At 47.3% G+C, this 18,685-nt stretch overlaps 8 protein-coding genes across 8 annotated transcripts; 4 read left to right on the forward strand and 4 right to left on the reverse strand.

Moving 5' to 3' along the window:
* Positions 1-2,375: 2,375 nt before the first annotated feature.
* Positions 2,376-3,354, forward strand: BJ212DRAFT_1254103 (uncharacterized protein; the record flags this gene model as incomplete). The annotated part of the gene is made up of 6 exons (XM_041329748.1): positions 2,376-2,533; positions 2,587-2,666; positions 2,722-2,774; positions 2,831-2,871; positions 2,920-3,033; positions 3,087-3,354. Coding segments are annotated over 6 exons (714 nt in total), but the record flags the coding sequence as incomplete, so codon positions are not given.
* Positions 3,075-4,494, forward strand: BJ212DRAFT_850278 (uncharacterized protein). Its single transcript, XM_041344201.1, has 5 exons — positions 3,075-3,332; positions 3,381-3,622; positions 3,670-3,947; positions 3,999-4,226; positions 4,276-4,494. The coding sequence occupies exons 2-5, from the start codon at positions 3,444-3,446 to the stop codon at positions 4,395-4,397; spliced, it is 807 nt and encodes a 268-aa protein (XP_041187376.1). The 5' UTR covers positions 3,075-3,332; positions 3,381-3,443; the 3' UTR covers positions 4,398-4,494.
* Positions 4,495-5,288: 794 nt separating this feature from the next.
* Positions 5,289-6,368, reverse strand: BJ212DRAFT_1449542 (interferon-inducible GTPase-domain-containing protein; the record flags this gene model as incomplete). The annotated part of the gene is made up of 2 exons (XM_041338713.1): positions 5,289-5,405; positions 5,490-6,368. 2 exons carry the CDS (start codon positions 6,366-6,368, stop codon positions 5,289-5,291), a joined length of 996 nt encoding a protein of 331 aa, XP_041187377.1.
* Positions 6,369-7,472: 1,104 nt separating this feature from the next.
* BJ212DRAFT_1486239 (uncharacterized protein) lies at positions 7,473-10,004 on the reverse strand (the record flags this gene model as incomplete). The annotated part of the gene is made up of 12 exons (XM_041341101.1): positions 7,473-7,790; positions 7,843-8,286; positions 8,336-8,353; positions 8,405-8,467; positions 8,515-8,555; positions 8,614-8,626; positions 8,678-8,778; positions 9,305-9,426; positions 9,478-9,496; positions 9,556-9,641; positions 9,696-9,849; positions 9,905-10,004. The coding sequence occupies 12 exons, from the start codon at positions 10,002-10,004 to the stop codon at positions 7,473-7,475; spliced, it is 1,479 nt and encodes a 492-aa protein (XP_041187378.1).
* Positions 10,005-12,242: 2,238 nt separating this feature from the next.
* On the forward strand, positions 12,243-14,536 carry BJ212DRAFT_1468849 (uncharacterized protein). The gene is made up of 5 exons (XM_041338999.1): positions 12,243-12,722; positions 12,781-12,931; positions 12,986-13,125; positions 13,180-13,277; positions 13,334-14,536. The coding sequence occupies exons 1-5, from the start codon at positions 12,641-12,643 to the stop codon at positions 14,438-14,440; spliced, it is 1,578 nt and encodes a 525-aa protein (XP_041187379.1). The 5' UTR covers positions 12,243-12,640; the 3' UTR covers positions 14,441-14,536.
* A 70-nt stretch (positions 14,537-14,606) lies between these two features.
* BJ212DRAFT_1486241 (uncharacterized protein) lies at positions 14,607-15,098 on the reverse strand (the record flags this gene model as incomplete). The annotated part of the gene is made up of 3 exons (XM_041341102.1): positions 14,607-14,926; positions 14,976-15,002; positions 15,056-15,098. 3 exons carry the CDS (start codon positions 15,096-15,098, stop codon positions 14,607-14,609), a joined length of 390 nt encoding a protein of 129 aa, XP_041187380.1.
* Positions 15,099-16,000: 902 nt separating this feature from the next.
* Positions 16,001-16,532, reverse strand: BJ212DRAFT_850725 (uncharacterized protein). Its single transcript, XM_041344202.1, has 3 exons — positions 16,356-16,532; positions 16,127-16,302; positions 16,001-16,047 (listed from the first exon to the last, which is right to left on the reverse strand). The coding sequence occupies exons 1-2, from the start codon at positions 16,488-16,490 to the stop codon at positions 16,237-16,239; spliced, it is 201 nt and encodes a 66-aa protein (XP_041187381.1). The 5' UTR covers positions 16,491-16,532; the 3' UTR covers positions 16,001-16,047; positions 16,127-16,236.
* Positions 16,533-17,125: 593 nt separating this feature from the next.
* Positions 17,126-18,394, forward strand: BJ212DRAFT_1283303 (uncharacterized protein; the record flags this gene model as incomplete). The annotated part of the gene is made up of 1 exon (XM_041331751.1): positions 17,126-18,394. One exon carries the CDS (start codon positions 17,126-17,128, stop codon positions 18,392-18,394), a length of 1,269 nt encoding a protein of 422 aa, XP_041187382.1.
* Between the last annotated feature and the right edge of the window lie 291 nt (positions 18,395-18,685).

The following is an 18,685-nucleotide window of genomic DNA, read 5'->3' on the forward strand; positions in this document are numbered from 1 at the left end:
GGTTGAATACCTTCTTTCAACTTGCGTTCAGCCTCCTTCTTGGCAGCATTAGCCACCCTTACTTCCTCCTCTGCTGCTTTCTTCGATGCGTTGGCCGCCTCCTGGGCGGCAGTCGCCTTCCTCTTCTCCTCATTGGCAGCCTCCTGTAGTTTCCTGGCCTGCTCCTGGGCGGCCTGGGCGTCTTTTCTGGCTTGTTCTTGGACAGCTGCGGTTCGCTTACGCGCCTCCTCTGCTTCCGCTGCTCTCTGTTTTGCTTCTGCATTAGCAGTATGGGCAGCAGCTTCTGCCAGTAAGCGGGCATCATTGGCAGCCTTTGCAGCCTGTGCCATCGCTGTGGTTTCCTTTTCAACCTGCTCCTGCGAGGCTGCTGCAGCTTGCAAGGCGGCCTGTTGAGCCGCCGTAGCTTTTTGCTGCCATTCTTGATTCGACCTGATGAGCTCGGCGATCTGTGCCCTGCCATTCTCAGCATCTTTGCGGGCTTGTGCAGCAGCTGCCTCTGCGGCCTGGCATGCTTTTATATCGGCGAGGGATGGACTGGGCGCTTCTGGCCGACTCCGACTGAACAGACCTCCCATCTTTGAGTTTGCTCAAGAAAGGTAGACCTGTCAATGGTCACGTCACGTGATGTTTCCATCTCTCGGGTTGAAAAAACCTACTGGTATGCGTATGCTTTGGGAAGAAAAATCAGCTAACAGCGCTGCTCAGAGTAAGTCTTGCGGATTTCAGGATAAGAACGAAGAACCGATCTTAAACCATAGAATATAATAACTCCCTCGAGGAGTTTTATATTGTGCCGCGTGCAGACCAAGTGAATGTCTAAATGTGGCCAAGCGCTGATCATAAGTCACCTAGGGCTATGGGCTGGTCCACATTCATAGGATTGCGTGAAGTGTGACCTGGAGGCAACGAAGTGACGATCTAGAATTCTAGGAATGGCAGACGTTCTGTGCATGTCCTTCCATTCTTTGCGTTCACATAGATCTTCGTGGACCGCAATTCGTTCTCATAAGCACTGGGCTGCAGCTACGAAGATGATTTACCATATCAACACCGTGCAAATGCAATGCACTCAATTGAGTTGATTGGATTCGATCATTAGAAAGCGTTTTCAGACGGCTCGGAGAAGGTCTCACCGGAGCCTCTCCTCCTAGATGTCGTGATATAAAAACAACATTACAAAGATGTGGACATCACATGCATATATGTGCACGTTCTTTCGATCTTCGTGTGAGCCCAAAAGATTTGTCTCCAGAATTAACCCTACAATATAAACGTTCAAGTCGCACTACAGCCATAAAAGTTGGGAGTTACCAGATCACATCGAACGACGATCATATGTGCAACAAGTTTCAATACCGACTACCGTCAAGAGAAAGTTTTGAAGTAGGCAAATTATGAGATAGACGTTTGAATGAAGCTCCTCTGTGAGTGTAAGATTTATAAGTTGATTCACCGAGACTGTGATCAAAGTTATGTAAAAAGTACGTAAACGTTCAAACTACTTTTACCACACGCTCTGATGGATTTGAATACATACCAGGTCACCGTGACCGTTCATCGTGGCAGTATGAACAATATAAACAACACTTCATCCCAGATTTTTAGTTGCCTTGCAGCAACTTCTGTCCGTAATGCGTGTTCCGTTCTTGTAATTGACTCGGAACCCTTGCAACTTACACTCACTGGCCCGGCATGTGATATATTCATCATATTAATGGAAATGGAACAAGGCGCGTAATTATGCTTCTGACGTTGCAGATAGGGCCTCGCGCACACTTGCCTTATAGTCTGCCTCATCTGCTTGGCTGTCGAGCAATGATAAAAGGTATGCCGCATAGCGGCGGGCTGCTGCACAAAATCGCACACCGATATTCATATCAATATGCTGTAGATCTTCTTCAGTGTATTTGTAACTATTTCAGAGGTGCTGTATCCTCCTGTATTATCGGAGCACAGCGACACACAGTTCATGCACGGCTCGCTCGCAGAATGATAGCCTCATCGTGTTCACGGGCAGTAACTCTGTTCAAAGCGCTATAATACCCTGCCAATGCAAGGAATTGAATCTCGTCCACTCCCGCGCTAATGTTGGGGTGCTGCCCATCCAATTCCTCTTCACACAATTTAGCCAGTTTGACCAAGGTACGACACAAGGTACCGTCGGAACTCAGTATTTCCTGACATTTGACTGCAGACATCATGTAAATGTTCATGTAACAAAAAATCAGGGAAAAACCTGGTTATTTGTATTGGTGCGTGGTTTAAGCTGTTTCAGGTGACAATTATTCAACTCTGTAGATGGAACATCAAACACCAAGGACGACGTAGGTTGCGCATGCCTTTGCGATGATTAGTGATATCAAGATATCTGCACCCAGACCACTCATGTCTTCGAACTATACGACAATATTGTCAAGGATGATGATGAAAAACAGATAGCATACTACGCCAGTGGTGTGGGAACCTATACCAGGTCCGAAGGTTTTGTGCTCGTGGAGCAGGTTTTGAAGAACTTGGACCTGGCCATTGCTCAGTGAGTGCAATATATTCGATGCTTCACGGCTCGCGGTAACAGTATCAATGAAGTAGTATCAGGCGAAACATATTAAAAGCCTACGAATGGCTCTCAGACAGATACCATGATGGTGATAAGATCTTTTTATTCGGTATGTCTCCTGGATGTTGCATAAAGTACTCGGCTACACTAAAAGATGGGGTCAGGATTTTCAAGGGGTGCATATCAAGTCCGTGCTTTGGCAGGAATGATCCACGAAGTATCTATCAGTTTTACACAAGCAATTATCCTTGTCGTTTATTATTATTTTGATAGGTGGGCCTTATCACACCTGGAAACGAAGGGCAGATATCAAGGTGAGTACATCCAGTGATTGCTCTTGATTAATCGGCCGATTTTCCAAGTGCCTTCCAGCATTACTGCGCCATTAATAGCGGGAAGTCCAAGGATATTAATGGTGCGAAGGAGTTCAAAATGCAATTCTCCAGAAGCGTAGTCATACATTTCGTTGGTGTATGGTGAGGGTTATACCTGAGCGTGATCATACCATCATTCCCGACGAACCTTCTAGGGACACCGTTTCATCTGTTGGTGTCAGGAAGACGAAGAATTTTCCATCCACTGATACATGCGATCACGTTTGCTACTTCCGCCAGGCACTTGCGCTAGATGAGCGCCGGGTGAAATTTCTACCTGAGTATGTCTACGGGGGTATAAGCAATCGATCAAACTGGCTTAAATACCAAGTGTCGACGGCACCTCCCACAGACGAAGGTCGTATTAAGGAGGTTTGGTTTGCGGGTAGTCATTCGGATGTGTACGTGTCCCCTTCATTGGAGGGCAATCTTTCAATAACTTGTTTTAGCGGGGGTGCATGTTGGAAGAAGAAGAGCTATCCTCATGACTTCCGGAATATCCCCTACTGTGGATGCGTGAAGAAGCTCGCGAGGCGGGGCTTCTGTTCAATCCCCTCCAGGCAGCTTTTAGATATGAAGGTGAATCATTTCTGGAACCCGGAGTTACCGACTCTTCAAACCTTGCATGGTGGCTGCTTGAGATGTTGCCTGTTGGACATCTTTGCTTTAACTCCAACACGCTTAAAGCGCTGTAAGTGGTCATGTTCATCGATTTGGTTATACATTGATCACTTGCAGACCGCACCTTGGACAAGGACGTATCATCATGCCCGGACAAAAGATCCACGAGTCAGTTCTTTTTCGTCCAAACTACCGACCTAAAGCACATTTTTGGATGAATGTCCAGCAATGGCCTGAAGGGTTGCAGTGGTATACAGCCACCGCCGAGGAGCGTTTATCACAGCCTGGTTTTGCCTTGGAATTGCTTCCTTTCAAAAGATCGACTACTGAAGCTCTCGTCTGTTGTATTTCTGACAAACGGATGCTTGATAGCGTGGTGTTCATGTATTCATTTGGTGAGACATCAGGAGACTGTGACCTGCTGATCTGATAATGGTGGATCCCAGAACTAGGAGTCAACGTAGTCAAGGCGAATGTACATGAGACGCTAGAGGCCATGGATGCTATATTCAATATCGACGACGAACGTATTGCAGGCACTAAATGTGCAAAAGATAATGGGGAGGGATGGTCTTCAGTAAATTCCGAGAAGAACAGAGATGCTGATAAGGGGAAAGAAGAACACGATATCCGTCTCGTGCGTCTTGGTGCATTTATCACGTACTGCGAACGTGGTATGTCAAGTCTTTTCATCACTGTCTTCAAATTCTCAGAAATGCGCAGCCGAGAGCAAAGACATGATCATCAAATGTATCCTAGACGACCTGTTTCGATTTTGTTTTTTTTGGATTTCGACTTGTGTCCTATGGAGAGTATTACTCTATGCAGGACTAAATACAATCTAGTCAACCCCCTGGGAGTGCCCCTCAAGTTTGTCGAGCGGGGCAGGACCAAAGACCGAAGTGTCACAGTATCACAGTCTTGACTCTATTCGAAATTCGGCAAAACATCCTCGACGACCTATACAGGTTAACGTTTTAACGTCTATGATACATGGCCGCTGTCTTCGAATGCGTTATTAGTGCCTGTATACAAAGAAATGCACATACCTATCCATGAAATTGTGACACGATTTCAAGCCTTTCATCGGAGATCTCGTGCATACTCAAGTGCTTCTCATGCGCCAATCTTGCCATATTTTTTTTTGACAAAATTCAACATTACCTTGCCGAAACATGCAATATTGAAGTCTATATTCGATTGCGACCTTCGAAATCTTGCAATTACACGAGTGGTTGAAACTGCTGCGCTACTCATAGAGGTGACCCCCGAGGACACCTGCAGTACTCGACCAGCGTTCTGCATTGTCCAACGTGGAACGACGACTTGACGGCGACGACTCAAAGCTGCAAACACAGACGCGCCCATTACTAATTCACAACAACGCACTTGTGTAAGCCTTGTGATGCCGCCAAACCGCCACGCCGCCGCACGCTGACACGTTGTTTGTCTTGCTATCAACAAAAACACGATTGAAGAGGAGACGGGTACATCGCATGGGGGTCGGAGTCAGCGAAGAAAGTCGTTCACAAGTGGTACTTGTGAACACAGTATGAATATGTCAAAAATGAAGATGCTGACAACACCAGCCAGGAGAAAGAAATACAAGAAGAATTATCACCGACTACGAGTCGGTAGCCAAGATCGGTTACAAGCAATATGATCATGTCGAGAAATGGAGAAGTATCAACAAGAGCCCGAAGGAAGAAATATAGGAAGAACTGTATCGTCACCGACTACTTCTCCTTCGTGGTCGCCCCTTCAGCATCACGGCGCGCTCGCCTGGTCTGGGCTTCTCCGATCAAGTCGTTCAACAACTCTATCTCGTCGATCACCTTCTTCGGTCGCTTTTCCTTCACGACCCCGAGCATAGGTTCATTAGAAACGATGTAAACCTTTCGGTCAGGCATATTGGCACTCTCCAGGTTGTCTTTCACGCTCTGGCGGGTCTGCTGAATGAATTGCTGCCGTGCAGCCTGGTAAAGCTTCTTCTTCTGGTCCTCGCTCTCATCGTCATCGCTGTCGTATCCCATATCCTTCATGATGTTGCGGATGTGCTGATCCGCCTTAGAACGCACGATATATGTGGGGATATTGAAACGCCTGCAGTTGGTGAGGATGGCGATGTCGGTCATGGTGAAGCGATTGTCGAACAGGACGATGATGCAGTCAAAGACGTAAAGTCCTTGGGCGTTGAAGTACTGCCAATCTGGGATTTTGAGCGTGCCTGCGCCCGGAATGTCATACCAGACATATGGGTATTCCGCATTGGGGCTGGCGTATCTGGCCATGGCCAGCGTTGTCTCGGTGACGCCAGTCGCGGCAGATCCGATATCTTTATTGCGCAAGCCGCGGAAGGCATTGATGAGAGATGATTTCCCTCCTCCTGCCACTCCAGCTACTGCGAAGTGGAAAAGGTCCTCGCGATATTGAACTTTCCGCTTGGCAGCGCTAACTTCTTCAGGTGTGGGAGTCACCACAGGTTGAATACCTTCTTTCAACTTGCGTTCAGCCTCCTTCTTGGCGGCATTAGCCACCCTTACTTCCTCCTCTGCTACTTTCTTCGACGCGTTGGCCGCCTCCTGGGCGGCAGTCGCCTTCCTCTTCTCCTCATTGGCAGCCTCCTGTAGTTTCCTGGCCTGCTCCTGGGCGGCCTGGGCGTCCTTCACGGCTTGTTCTTGGACAGCTGCGGTTCGCTTACGCGCCTCCTCTGCTTCCGCTGCTCTCTGTTTTGCTTCTTCGCTGGAAGTACGAGCAGCGGCTTCCGCCGTTAAGCGAGCTTCGTTGGCGGCACGTTCGGCCTGGACCATCGCCATCATTTCCTTATGAGCCTGATCCTGTGAAGCTGCTGCGGCTTGCAAGGCGGCCTGCTGAGCCGCCATAGCCTTCTGCTGAGAGTCTTGATTCGACTTGATGAGCTCGGCTATCTGTGCTCTAGCAGCCTCAGCATCCTTGCGGGCTTGTGCAGCAGCTGCCTCTGCGTCCTGGCGCGCTTTTATATCGGCGAGGGATGGACTGGGCGCTTCTGGCCGACTCCGACTGAACAGACCTCCCATCTCTGAGTGTGCTCAAGAAAGGTGATGCGTGGACCTGTTAATGGTCACGTCGTATGATGTTTCCATCTCTCGGTCTGAGAAAACTTACTGGTATGCGTATGCTTTGAGAAGAAATAGCGATGCTCAGAGTAAGTCCCGTAGATTTTAGGACAAGAACGAAGAACCGATCTTAAATTGTAGAATATAATGTCTACCCTGAGGCGTTTTATATTGTACCGCGTGCAGACCAAAAGAACAACTGAATACAGCCAAGCGCTGATCCAGGGCTATGGGGTGTTCCATATCCATAGGATTGAGTGAAAGTGTAACCTGGAGGCAACAAAGTAACGATCTAGAATTCGAGGAATGGCGGACGTTATGTGCGTGTCTTTCCATTCTGGGTGCTCAAGTGGATCTTCGTAGACCGCAAGTTTAATCTTCACAGAACCAGCACCAGACTGCAGTCAAAAAGTTGTGAATGGCTTACTAAATCGTTCAACGACGATCATGCACTCAATTGAGTTCATCGATAAGAGAGCGCTGTGAGGCAAGTTAAATTGAGCGAGGACTCACCGCTCTTGATCGCCGCCACCTATCACCACCGCCTGGAAAACCATACTGCATCCACAAGCTGTACGTGCATGCACCAATATGAAATGTATTCAAGATGAAGATCCAACACTGCCAATGGACGAACTCTCAGCTGATGCAGTGTTAGTTGAATATTCCGGTTCAAGAATACAGCTGGACCGCTATAAACAAGGTACTCTATGTAGGCGTAGTATAACACACATATAACAAAATTATAACGCACTCTACAGCCAGCACATCTATAATACATAGCCCGAATCTCTTGTCTGTTTCCGAAACAGATACCCCTAACAATCATTCCTCCACCCCACCCATATACATGAACTTCTTGAACCTTGATCGAAGTTCCTTGTTCTTCGTAAGCCTCGTGGCAAAATCCAACCACGATGGGATGGTCAAGTCATTCAACTCATAAGGCGTGTACTCTGACTCCACAGCACCAGGTTGGCGAAGTTCTTCTGGCAGAAGCTGAAGAGGAATAACATATTGATGATTCGTGATATTATGTGCTTCCTCGTCGGGATGCAATTTTGAAAGAGGGAAGGTCATGTACTCGAGTTCGAACTCTGGATCATGGGTCTGATCGAACTCTGCCAACCTTGGCATGTAAAACTGTAAATAACATGTGTTATTTCAGGGAACTATTCATGGGGTACGATCGCACCTGTGCGAACCCTAGAGGCGACCACAACGAGTTGTGTCTTGATGGCGACTCGCTATCAGAGTGCCAGGGTTTGTCAAAGTGGCACCTCCACGTGTTACGGGACTTCTTGCGTTCACACTTCGGTTTCTTGGATGTGCGAACTTGCCCATGGTTCGAGGCACGTCGCCGCTGAGTGGCCTTCATCGTTTGAAGATATGGACCAGAGCCGATATCCTTCACGAATCCTGACAGTCCAGTGGTGTTATACGTAAAAATTCGGAAGGATGGAATGTAAGGATTTGGTACAACGGCAGCGTTAGTGTTCACCACTGCATAGTTGTCGTAGTGAGTGTCCTCAAGGGGTTCCGGTATCTCCGAAAACTCAGAGATGAGCGTCTGAAAGAGTGTTCTGCTTGACGAAGTCTTCATAGACATGTCGATTTCATCAGCGTCCAGGAAAGAGAACTGCATTGAGTTAGTAAACTAAGGGTGGCTTTGAAGTAACCGCGCATACGTGGTCAACGTTTAAGTGCTGAAACAGTAGAATTAACTTCGGCCACCTGGAATGAATATCAAATCTCACCCCATACAAATTACCCAAAATCGTGTCTTGGAATCGTAGGTTCAACTCTGCGAAACGGTAGTACTAGCAAGGTTGAGATGATTAATGCCACATCCACGTAGAGTACTCACGCATTCGGGAAAGTACATCTTTTCAGATGGAGGTACATGTCCTGTATTGACGAAGATATGAAAAGTTGTTAGTGTTCAAGGAAGCGATCTATAGCGTACCTGTAATCCACACCTACCCGACGACATCAAAAAGAATTTTTGAAAGATATTCGAGAATTCTCACCTGCATCTGTCGAGATCGAAATGCTTCCAGCTGTTCTTCAAGCCAATCAAGGTGGATGTTTCCAGGGTCCTTTGGATCGGCATAACGACATCCTCCTACACCTGATAGTGTACATCAATGAACAGGCTAACCAGAGAATTACGTGTCACTTGCCGTGATTCTTATGATAAAAGTACAAGGTATTAATGCTAATAGCAGCCACTGCATCAGGTATGACCTCTGTTGAGAAGTATGCTCCTTGGTGGAATGATGCTGATGATGTTGGGGGTATAAATGCACTCCATATTCTGATTGTTTTATAAGATCTTGGAAGTGACTAAAATCTGCGATAGACATACGAAGAGAACTCCTCGAATATCTTATTAGGTCCTGTTTGCTACGGATTAACGCTGGGCAGAAGGAAAGCAACAATCATACCTGCAGATAATCTATTCTGATAGAAAGGTAAATGGGGTTAGCAGAAAGAGCCCATGTGATACGCTGTTCTCACATGAGCTATATAAGGCGACAGTCAACATACTCGTCGCGTGCTCAGGAATGTCAGAAGCGCTTACGCCATATGTCATTGTTTCCTAATAGAAGATGCACTGTTCAGGAAGTCTCTGCGAAGAGGCGCATAGGACATACCTAAACTTGGCACGACTGGGATGCCTTTCCTTAAAAATACATGCTCCATCTTCTTAGCTACAGCGCGATTCAAGTCATAAATTTCGTCGAGTGGTCGTGGTATGTCGTGATCGTTATCGTGTCTAGATGCTCTTGATCAAATTGCATCTCAAGAGGCCCGACCAATATCATACCTTGCATTATCACCAGTCCCTATAAGCGGCAAATGAGTGAGAATCAAATAACACAGATGGACCAAGTTAGGCACTTACAAATTACAAAATCGATTTCAGAGGTCCAGTGTTCATCCAAAAAGTCAAGCGTGAAATTCGTGAGGCGGAATGGTGAGTCGCACGAGCTGGACAGAAGTGAACGTTAGCCAACGGATCAGAAACAAAGATAATCAACACACCCATATGGTGCTCCGTAGTAACCTGCCGGACGTTTGTCCTTGAGATTGGATCGATGGCATGCAGAGGCTCGGGATGCACCAGGTTCATAAAACGGATCGGGGTGGATGTCTGTGATGTGCAGAAACCGACCGTGAAGCTTCCTGGGGACAGGTTCTTTCAATCATTTGAGTGACCAAAAGTGTGATTGAAATGACCACAAAGCACGTACGAAGTTCAACCAGTGATGAGCCCAGTACAATCTGAGTAGGGGACGCGAGGCTCGTAATGCAGCATAGTCCCAAGGTAAAAATCAGACTTCTCGTCCTCATGATTTCTCGGGGAAATGATTAGATACTGGGCCATCGAACTGTAGTGGTACGAATTATTAATAGGGAGCAGTGTGCACAGCTGCAGTCGGGTTGGTGGCGAGTGTCAAACCTAGAATGGGATTGAATGGGAAACACGTTCGTCGCTCTGGCCTATCACACAGTGGGAGCTCTTTTGAGCGTCCTTCGTGAACTGAGCGGCATATTTTTGGGCGGGTTTCATGGACTACGGCATATAAAAATGATATTTCTGCGAGGTATCCGGGATCCATGCGTGTACCAGTAGGGGCACAGTGAGATGAAACGTTGATGTGCGATTGAACGTGTATAAGGTTACGGTAAGTTCTATTTCATTTTGAAATCCCTTGGGTGTTACACGTGCCGTGCTGTGACCAATATTATAGGTCACATTTTTTCTTCATTGAAGGCTTCTTCTCACTGAAATTTCTCGTCCCACTAGCTGGCATTCAATTTGCACACCTACCCTATAGCATTGTACGATATGTACCGAGGTCGTTCGAATCCATCGTGTCCCTCCGCCCTTGCAGTGGAATCCTGGCTAATGCCTTACCGTCTGCCGCGTTCCCGCGAGGTCAATACACTGGTAGGGCCTGACATGGGTCGACCCGGGACCCGGGACATACCCAGGCGCTGCTACGGGCCACGGCCACGGGTAAGTTGAGCTATAAGTATATCGTAACGGCGCCAGTCCCCAATTCCGCTGCTGTACGTGGTTATTTAACTCGTCCGGGCGGTGTATCGACTTCGACATAACAATAATCGTGCGTGTGATAGACCATGCGGGGGCCCTATCTAACAAAGCCATGACACTTTTAGGTGCACCGAATAGACGAAGATTTTTTCACCGCCGATGAAGTACAACTTGAACAATTGTCATTGATTGCAGTGATTGATCAAACTAACTAGCAAATACAACGATTTCGTGCATGTAGACTCTGCAACACTGAGCTGATGGTATTGGCTACAATATTCGACATTGCCTGCTCCAGTGAAGGCCGAGGAAGTTTCATAATGGGTATTTTGCTGGTCGCCAAACTTATGACCATCGTCCTCGGACAATCATAAACTGACGCAGAAGGCTATTGGATGTGAGTTCCATTTGATCATCCACGGCCACATGATGGCCAAGAGACAACGCGAGATCACACCCATTATTTTGAGGAATGCAACCCTTATCTCAGCGTCTAGTAACATCACACGATGTGACGAAGGTTTCACCTGAATTGTGCATGTGACTTATGCTGAAAGGAAGACGTACTAAGCACCATGGTGCATGTTCTGCCCCATCCGCGAACTCGTGAAGCCAATCACAGAAGATGTGATGATAGATTGTGGAATTCCACGCGTTGAATAATGAATAGCACCTCATTTGGAGCTGTACACAAATCATAGTGCATTATGCATATTTATTTAGGTTATGTTGAACACACTACATTCAACATAAAACAGATCTGGGGAGTGAAGAGCAGAGTCAATGAGAACAAGTTCGAAAGCTGAATACCCACTACATGGAGCTAGCAGGAATCCAGACTATTCAAAGTGTAGTGTAGTGAGAATGAATCATAAAGCCGATAACTTCGAACATCGAAGTATTAGTGGTGATGGGGTACATATAGATGGAAAAGAAAAATCAAGCATAGAAATCATATTGTCACCATGTACTCACTGGAAGGTCTGACATCCGTCTATTGGTCAATCTTCAGGCTTCAATGTCCATGAATCATGATCCATCGCGTCTTCCGTACTTCCGTACAAGTTATCGTCATCATCATCGCCCTCATTAGCTGCATCCATGGAGACTAGTTTCTTGTTTGGACCACCTTCTCCAGCGGCCCAGCTCCATCGATAGCTTTGCACTTGCCTTGGGGTCGTTGACGAATGTAGCGGCAGTGATGGACGCATTAGGCAGTAACTGCATGGATTTCAACATCGCCTGATAGATACACAGGCCATTCTTGCTGTGGAAGCCGTGCAAGGACTTTTGAGTAAAAATATCCTGATGATAATTAGAATCACAGTATGCAGAGATTCAAAACAACGATGCTTGCATATCTTTATCCACACAGTGAGAGAAAGATAAGATCATGAATTCATGATTATTGGACAGGGCTGGTTCGGTAATGTTGCGGGTGTGAAACATAAGTACAAATGCCAAGCAAGTTCAATTGGTAGCAACAACTTGTTAAATGACTGACACAACCCGGAGTATTAGCTCGTCGAAGCTCAGTCACACCCTTGTCACGATATGTCACAAAACATCAAGTGTCGATAATGCATAGTTCCTGAATCCCGACGACTTATGCGTATGAGAAATCGACGAGAAACAAGTCCAGGAGCAGCATATTAATCAAGACAAGACATTCTGAGTCTTATATGTCTCCTTCAACCTTGGCGGGTAACTTTCGCTGAAGGCTGATCATGACATTGTCTACTTTTTTGACACAGATTCTTCCGCTGATCCTGGTTGCCAGTGACCTCGATTCCCACTGACAGCGCTAGATGCAATCATACCGTACGGCGTCTATTATGCCGAACAACCCTCGACAACCTCTTCTCCTCTCCCCCTCAGCTGAACTGCATCCACGATCCCATTCACTTTGAATCCCTCTCAATTTCCGATGCTGCGCGTCGTTCGTCGTTTGTTTCGTCCCACAATCACGCGTAGTAGCCTAGAAGAACGACATATTATTAAACTTGAAAGTAGGTCACTCTATACTACCTTTGCATTTGTTTTGTTATCTTCGCACTCTATTTACAGTCATCGGCGGAAAGAATCTTCAAGTCCCTTCTCAGCGCATACCTGCAGGCGTTTACATATCCATCAATATCGACTCGAAGAGACAATGGAGGTCGTCCGTCCAAGCCCTATCATCTGAAGAATCAGTAGTATGGGGCGATACTGTGACCCTGTAAAATTCTTTGTAACTTCCGGCGCGATTCGAGAACTGATCTTCGGTTTATAGATCATCGAAGGCATCACGTGCATTCTCAGTGGAGATCAGGGCGTCATATGAGGCTGATCGAATGCTAGGCAGTGGAGAAGTCCTTGGGAAACTTCAAATGTGGTGGGATGAGCTACTCGATCATGGAGATGAGCCATTTGGTATGTGACACAGTGAATTGCTCCTCATTCATGCCATATACCGATATCTCATAGTTCTATCCTTCCCACCTGTGCGTGGTGTCCACCCTTCCCTTATACTGAAGGTTGCCGTTGTACATGCTTGCGACAATCACAACGGCGCACTGTCTGATGTGAGTGCCGCTGGCCTCTGTCTTGCTAGTTTTTGCTGACAGAACACCAACTATAGTGCCTCGTAGACTGCGAAATAGCTCGAGACACAGATGCGGGCCACGCACGATATGCCAAATATGTAACGAGAAAAACAGTCGCTCACCTGAACTATGCTGTAGAGCATTTTCAGTTGGTCCTGGACCAGTGTCCGGTCAGCCACCCAGATCACGCAATGGCTCTCACCAACCTCGCGTGGGCCCGCCTTCAAGGATATATCGACAACCATCTTCAAGACATTGCTGCCACCATTTCTCTCTTCCGTGACGCCCTTGCATTGCGTCCTCAGCGCCATCCGGATTATCCCATATCTCTATATAATCTCACTTCAGCGCTGACTTGGCGCCACAGGAAGAAAGGTACTGCTGCCGACATCTGCGAAGCCGCCCAACTCTATCATGAGTTACTACCTCTCTGTCCAGAAGGCACCTACCTTCGTAGCATCGCAGCAGGACCAAATGATGTCGATTATGTGATCAGTGAATGCAATGATCTTCCAATAGACGCATCCGATGAAGGCATCCACCTTCGAAGAGTCGTCCTCGAGCTCGGTCCTCTGGGCCATCCACTTCGTTGCAGTGCCTTCAACAATCTTGCACAAGCAGTTAAAGCACGCTTCAACCAACGCGGCAGCATCGATGATCTTGACACGAGCATACAACTTGGTCGTGAAGTTGTGTCTCTGTGCCCCGAGGGACATGCTGGCCGTGCTAGCTATCTGAACGACTTGGTGTCATCACTCGAGTCCCGCTTCGGTCACCAAGGCAAGCCCAATGACCTCGATGATATCATCTCTCTGCACGAAAAACTGCTGCACCTGTGCCCTGTCGGGCACACATCTCGTGGTGTCTCATTGGACAACCTAGGCAATGCCCTCATCACTCGTTTCTACAAACGCGGTGACATTGATGACATCACACGAGCTGTCAGCCTCCGTCGCGAGGCACTGACATTACATCCACCCGGGCATCCAAGTCATGGCACCACGCTTAAAAACCTTACCACCGCGCTCAAAATCAGGTATGCCAATTTGCCGGTTGGCGAGGATCTTGATGAGGTCATGAATCGGTATCGCGAATCCCTTTTGCTAAGGCAACATGACTGTACCTTGTACAATATCAGGTGATCTTTTCAATTTGAGCTCGGCGCTCTGCTCTCGTTTCACGCTGTGTCAGTGTGGTCTGGCTAGGGCACCTATACCTCCCATATTTCCTTCTAAGTAAAGAGGAGAGACATCTTGCGTGATACGATCGCTCAACGTTATGCGGAACTTCATCTCTTCACCCACCATCTCAGATCATTTTACTGCTCGTTCCTGCCACCTTTTCCTCTTTCATTGCCATGATTCCGAGATCCTTGTTGGTGTACTTGGTGACGGGCAATTCCACGCCATGCTGGTAGCTGTCAGGCGAATTTTCCAAGAGTACAATGGCCCTAGCATCCATCGACGCGCTTTTGCGCAGCTGCTTGTTGTGCGCCTTGTCTTTATACTCATAGGTGCTCGTTGTGAAGAATACGAGGACTGGCGTTCCGTTTTCGATTTCGTCGTCGACCTTTGGCAGTTTCCAGTAATTTTCGAGACAGGACGGTTGCTTTCCGTTGTATGTTGGAACTGGATAAGAGTGTGAGTGTTTTTCATGGTCGTTCTTGCATTCTCTTACTGTGTTCGTCCCATTGCAACAGTTTGGCTGTGTTAATCGCTGGATCATCTTTTTGTTTGAGCCTGCATGCATGAACTTACTCGTGGCTGTAGGTGCTTTCTCTTCGTCCTCGTTTTCGTTCATTTTGTTGCCTCCGGCCTCCTTTCCGGTCCTAGTCAAGTGAAGAAGCTGACTCCTCCACGTGTACTCATGTCAAAGCGGATACAGTAAGTACTTAGCAGTGCACAGGTGGATCATAATGGAGTCGGGTAATACACTCACCTCGCGCGGTATGTGATATTGCCAACTGCCAGGTTCTGCCATGGCGAATGGCAAGAGTACTAGCGTTTGCAGGCGCAGTGCGCAGTGACGCACATTCGAACATTTGAAACTCAATCCGCTCGGGAATCTGAGATAGATTGACTAATCAGCAACATTTTATCATCCTTGTACTAGGAAGCGCCTAAGAATGAACATGCTTCTTGGGTGCAGCAGCCACCACCCTAGATAGAGAATGCGTCTCAGTGACATGGGGTTTTACCTGAATTGTGCATGTGACTTATGCTGAAGGGACGTAGACCTACCAAGCACCATGGTGCATGCGTCAGGACCTAATGTATACTTCTGCCACATCCTCGAACTCATGAAGCCAATCACAGAAGATGTATTTATTGTAGGTGATAGTGTAATTCCACGCATTGAATACTGAATGGCACCTCGTTTGGAGCTGTACACAAGGTTATGATGAACACAGTACGTCCAGCATAAAACAGATCTGGGGAGTGAAGAACAGAGTCAGTGAGGACGAGTTCGAAAGCTGAATACCCACTACATTAAGTTGGCAGGAATTCAGACTACTTAAAATGTAGTGTAGTGAGAATGAATCACAATGCCGAGAACTTCGAACATCGAAGTGACGATGGATGATCGAGCGTAAAAATATCACCAAAACTTAAGAGTCTAAAAGGAATCATAAGGCGATAAGCCTTTTTTGACGATGTTTGAAATGTGCTCACTGGAAGGTTTGGCATCCGTCTGTTGATCAATCTTCAAGTGTTAATGTCCATCATGATGCATTGTGTCTTCCGTACCTCTGTACAAGTCATCGTCAGCGTCATCGTCCTCATTGGCTACATCATCCATGGAGACTAGTTTCTTGCTTGCCAGACTACCTTCTCCGGCAGCTCAGCTTCATCGATAGCTTTGCGCTTGCGCCTTGCGGTCATTGACAAATGTAGTGGCAGTGATGGACACTCAGGCAGTAACTGCATGGATTTCAACATCACCTGATAGATACACAGGTCATTCTTGCTGTGGAGGCCATGCAAGGACCTTTGAGCAAAAATACCTTGATGACAATTGAAATCACAGGACGCAAAGATTCAAAACAACGATGCTCACATATCCGAGTCTTTGTCCATGCAGTGAGGGGAGAACAAGACCGCGATTGTTGGATAGGGCTGGCTCGGTAATGTTGCGGGTTGAGTGTAATATGCAGGTGGGCAGCTGAAAGATGAGGTTTATGCAGAAGAACATTTACACGATGTCATGACAAACACAACCGACAACTCGTTAAGGAAATAAAGCTCAAAGACCCACAAACTTTTTGACGGCCAACTGGGTTTTTTCATGCATGCGAATGGCAACAGCAAGTACTAGCGCTGTGATGCGCATTCGAACATTCAGTAAAACTCAATTCGCTTTGCTGTATGCTCGAATCTGAGATGGCTTGATCAATCGGCAACGGTTCATAATCCCTTCACAGCCTTGTCCTAGGAAGTGCCTAGTAAGAATGAACATGCTCCTCGGGTGCAGCAACATCACCCTGGATAGAGAATGCATCTCAATAACACCCTGCCACTTAGTATAGCTTCTACCTGTAGGCCGCTAGGTATATATATTGGTCTTTGACGTTGATCTTACTATAAGAATCTTTCGAAGTACTCTGGCGTATTTGACAAGGTGTACAGCTGATAGACCGTAAGTTACCGTCTAACACTTTTAAATCCCAGGATCAGGCGCCCGTCGCTCACAAGGCTGTTCCAAGTTACAACCCTCATTGAACGTGTGTCTTGTGCGTGTTCATATAACTACTCGATTGTGACCGTCAGCAAACCATAACATCATCTCATACTGACATGCACTTATCCAGAAGTCTCGTCCAGCCAACAATGCGTGGTATACCTCTTTCAAATTCCAAGTTCACTCTCGATGCCTCTGGAGTAGCAGGTTTTTTCGGTGGTGACGAAGCTGTTTCTGCGATGGCAACCGTACATGTGTATCAAGGGAGAAAATGGTTGGGATGGTACAATTCACCAGGATCATACCTTATCGCCAAGAGGTATGGCCAACTGGCCAACTCGCGTTTCTGGGACGGTTTATTCCCGGGCGTCAACACCGACCCTGCCACGCTGTTCGAGCTGGATGGTTGGAAGGGCCCAAAGTTCAAGGGTGTAGAGTCTGGGTCGAATATCCCCGAAACTGGTCACCTCGCTTCTTTGATGGTAAAAGAATGCCAGATCAAGCAGGGCATAGATGTGCCAGGGAGAAAAACCCAACCGGTTGGAGTCACGATCGTTGACCTCCACTACGTCCCTGATGCAACAATGACACCAAAGCAACTCACGAAGTACACCAGCGCTTTCGCTTTCATCCCTATGTCAGTATCCTTCGGCACCTGCATCGCGTGCGCTCTCTTCGGAGACTGGTACTCCTTCAGTATGATCCTGCTCGGAATAGTTGCAAGCGGAATATCATGTCTTGTCATCGGATCCGGACAATTCACTTTCTCTCATCCCGTCCCAGCCCCGGGAGCGCCACGAGGTGATGGATTGCTCCTCACGGATAACAATGTCATCGTCCTACATGGCGAAGAGGGCGCTGTCAATTCCATTACCCGTGGGAGATTCTCTCTGAACTTCGGTAGTGAACCAGAATACAGAAACATCGGCATATGCTCGTTGATCCTCACGACGCAATTCATCGCACAGCTGTTGCTCATACCCCAGGCCGGGCTCTTCGGGCAGATCATGTTCGTAGCCTCGCTCGCAGTCTCCTGGGCATACAACTCGTGGTTGTCCTCGTTGGATAAGGCAGAGATCCAGAGGAGGTTGCTACTGGATGTGGTCCTCAAGCGGCCGTTGATGACGAAATATATGTTGGGCACGCGCACTACCATGGCAGTCTTCGTTTTGCTGGCGTTGAATCCGTCAGACCCGGCAAAGGTACTTGATGATCTTCTCCCAAATGATACCAAAGTGTGGAGGAGGTGGAAATCGATTATTCTGTCAAGGCTACAGGCTGGCGAGAAAATGCATTTTCAATCGGCCGAATGGGACGATGGAAATTTCAACGGGAGTGAGAGCACACTTCTGAAGACCCTCTTAGGGGACGCCCAGGCTGCCTATGATGGATATTCCGACCACCAGAAATTGCATTAGCTGTGCGATGAATTAACACCTATCGAGTGGATTTAACTGCGTAATTTATGAAACTGAATGTGAATGATTATATTCTAGTCTCCGGTTCTCTTTACCCGTATCTTGTACCATCACCTCTGTTCTGAGTCTCGTGCTTTTGATTTTAGTCTAATGCCTCTGTCTCAGCTCCTGTTCGACCATGTATACGGTATACCGCGATACCTCTTGTATGAATCTCATGGAGATGATTTCTTGCCACCATCCCGGTATCCTGAAATGTGATGTTATAGACCACCATAACTCCCGGCAAGC

Source organism: Suillus subaureus, assembly GCF_016647635.1.
Source record: "Suillus subaureus strain MN1 chromosome Unknown BJ212scaffold_51, whole genome shotgun sequence".
NCBI lineage: Eukaryota > Fungi > Basidiomycota > Agaricomycetes > Boletales > Suillaceae > Suillus > Suillus subaureus.

What these genes read in the sequence shown, in the direction of transcription:
- BJ212DRAFT_850278 (XM_041344201.1), top strand. Translation starts at nt 3,444, where the DNA reads ATGCGTGAAGAAGCTCGCGAGGCGGGGCTTCTGTTCAATCCCCTCCAG. An exon ending in TCCAACACGCTTAAAGCGCT is followed by an intron (nt 3,623 to 3,669) that starts GTAAGTGGTCAT and finishes GATCACTTGCAG; the next exon opens with ACCGCACCTTGGACAAGGAC. An exon ending in TATCACGTACTGCGAACGTG is followed by an intron (nt 4,227 to 4,275) that starts GTATGTCAAGTC and finishes AGAAATGCGCAG; the next exon opens with CCGAGAGCAAAGACATGATC.
- BJ212DRAFT_1468849 (XM_041338999.1), top strand. Translation starts at nt 12,641, where the DNA reads ATGCTGCGCGTCGTTCGTCGTTTGTTTCGTCCCACAATCACGCGTAGT. An exon ending in TCATGGAGATGAGCCATTTG is followed by an intron (nt 13,126 to 13,179) that starts GTATGTGACACA and finishes GATATCTCATAG; the next exon opens with TTCTATCCTTCCCACCTGTG. An exon ending in ACAACGGCGCACTGTCTGAT is followed by an intron (nt 13,278 to 13,333) that starts GTGAGTGCCGCT and finishes CACCAACTATAG; the next exon opens with TGCCTCGTAGACTGCGAAAT.
- BJ212DRAFT_850725 (XM_041344202.1), bottom strand. Translation starts at nt 16,490, where the DNA reads ATGTTCTTCTGCATAAACCTCATCTTTCAGCTGCCCACCTGCATATTA. An exon ending in ATGGACAAAGACTCGGATAT is followed by an intron (nt 16,303 to 16,355) that starts GTGAGCATCGTT and finishes ATTGTCATCAAG; the next exon opens with GTATTTTTGCTCAAAGGTCC.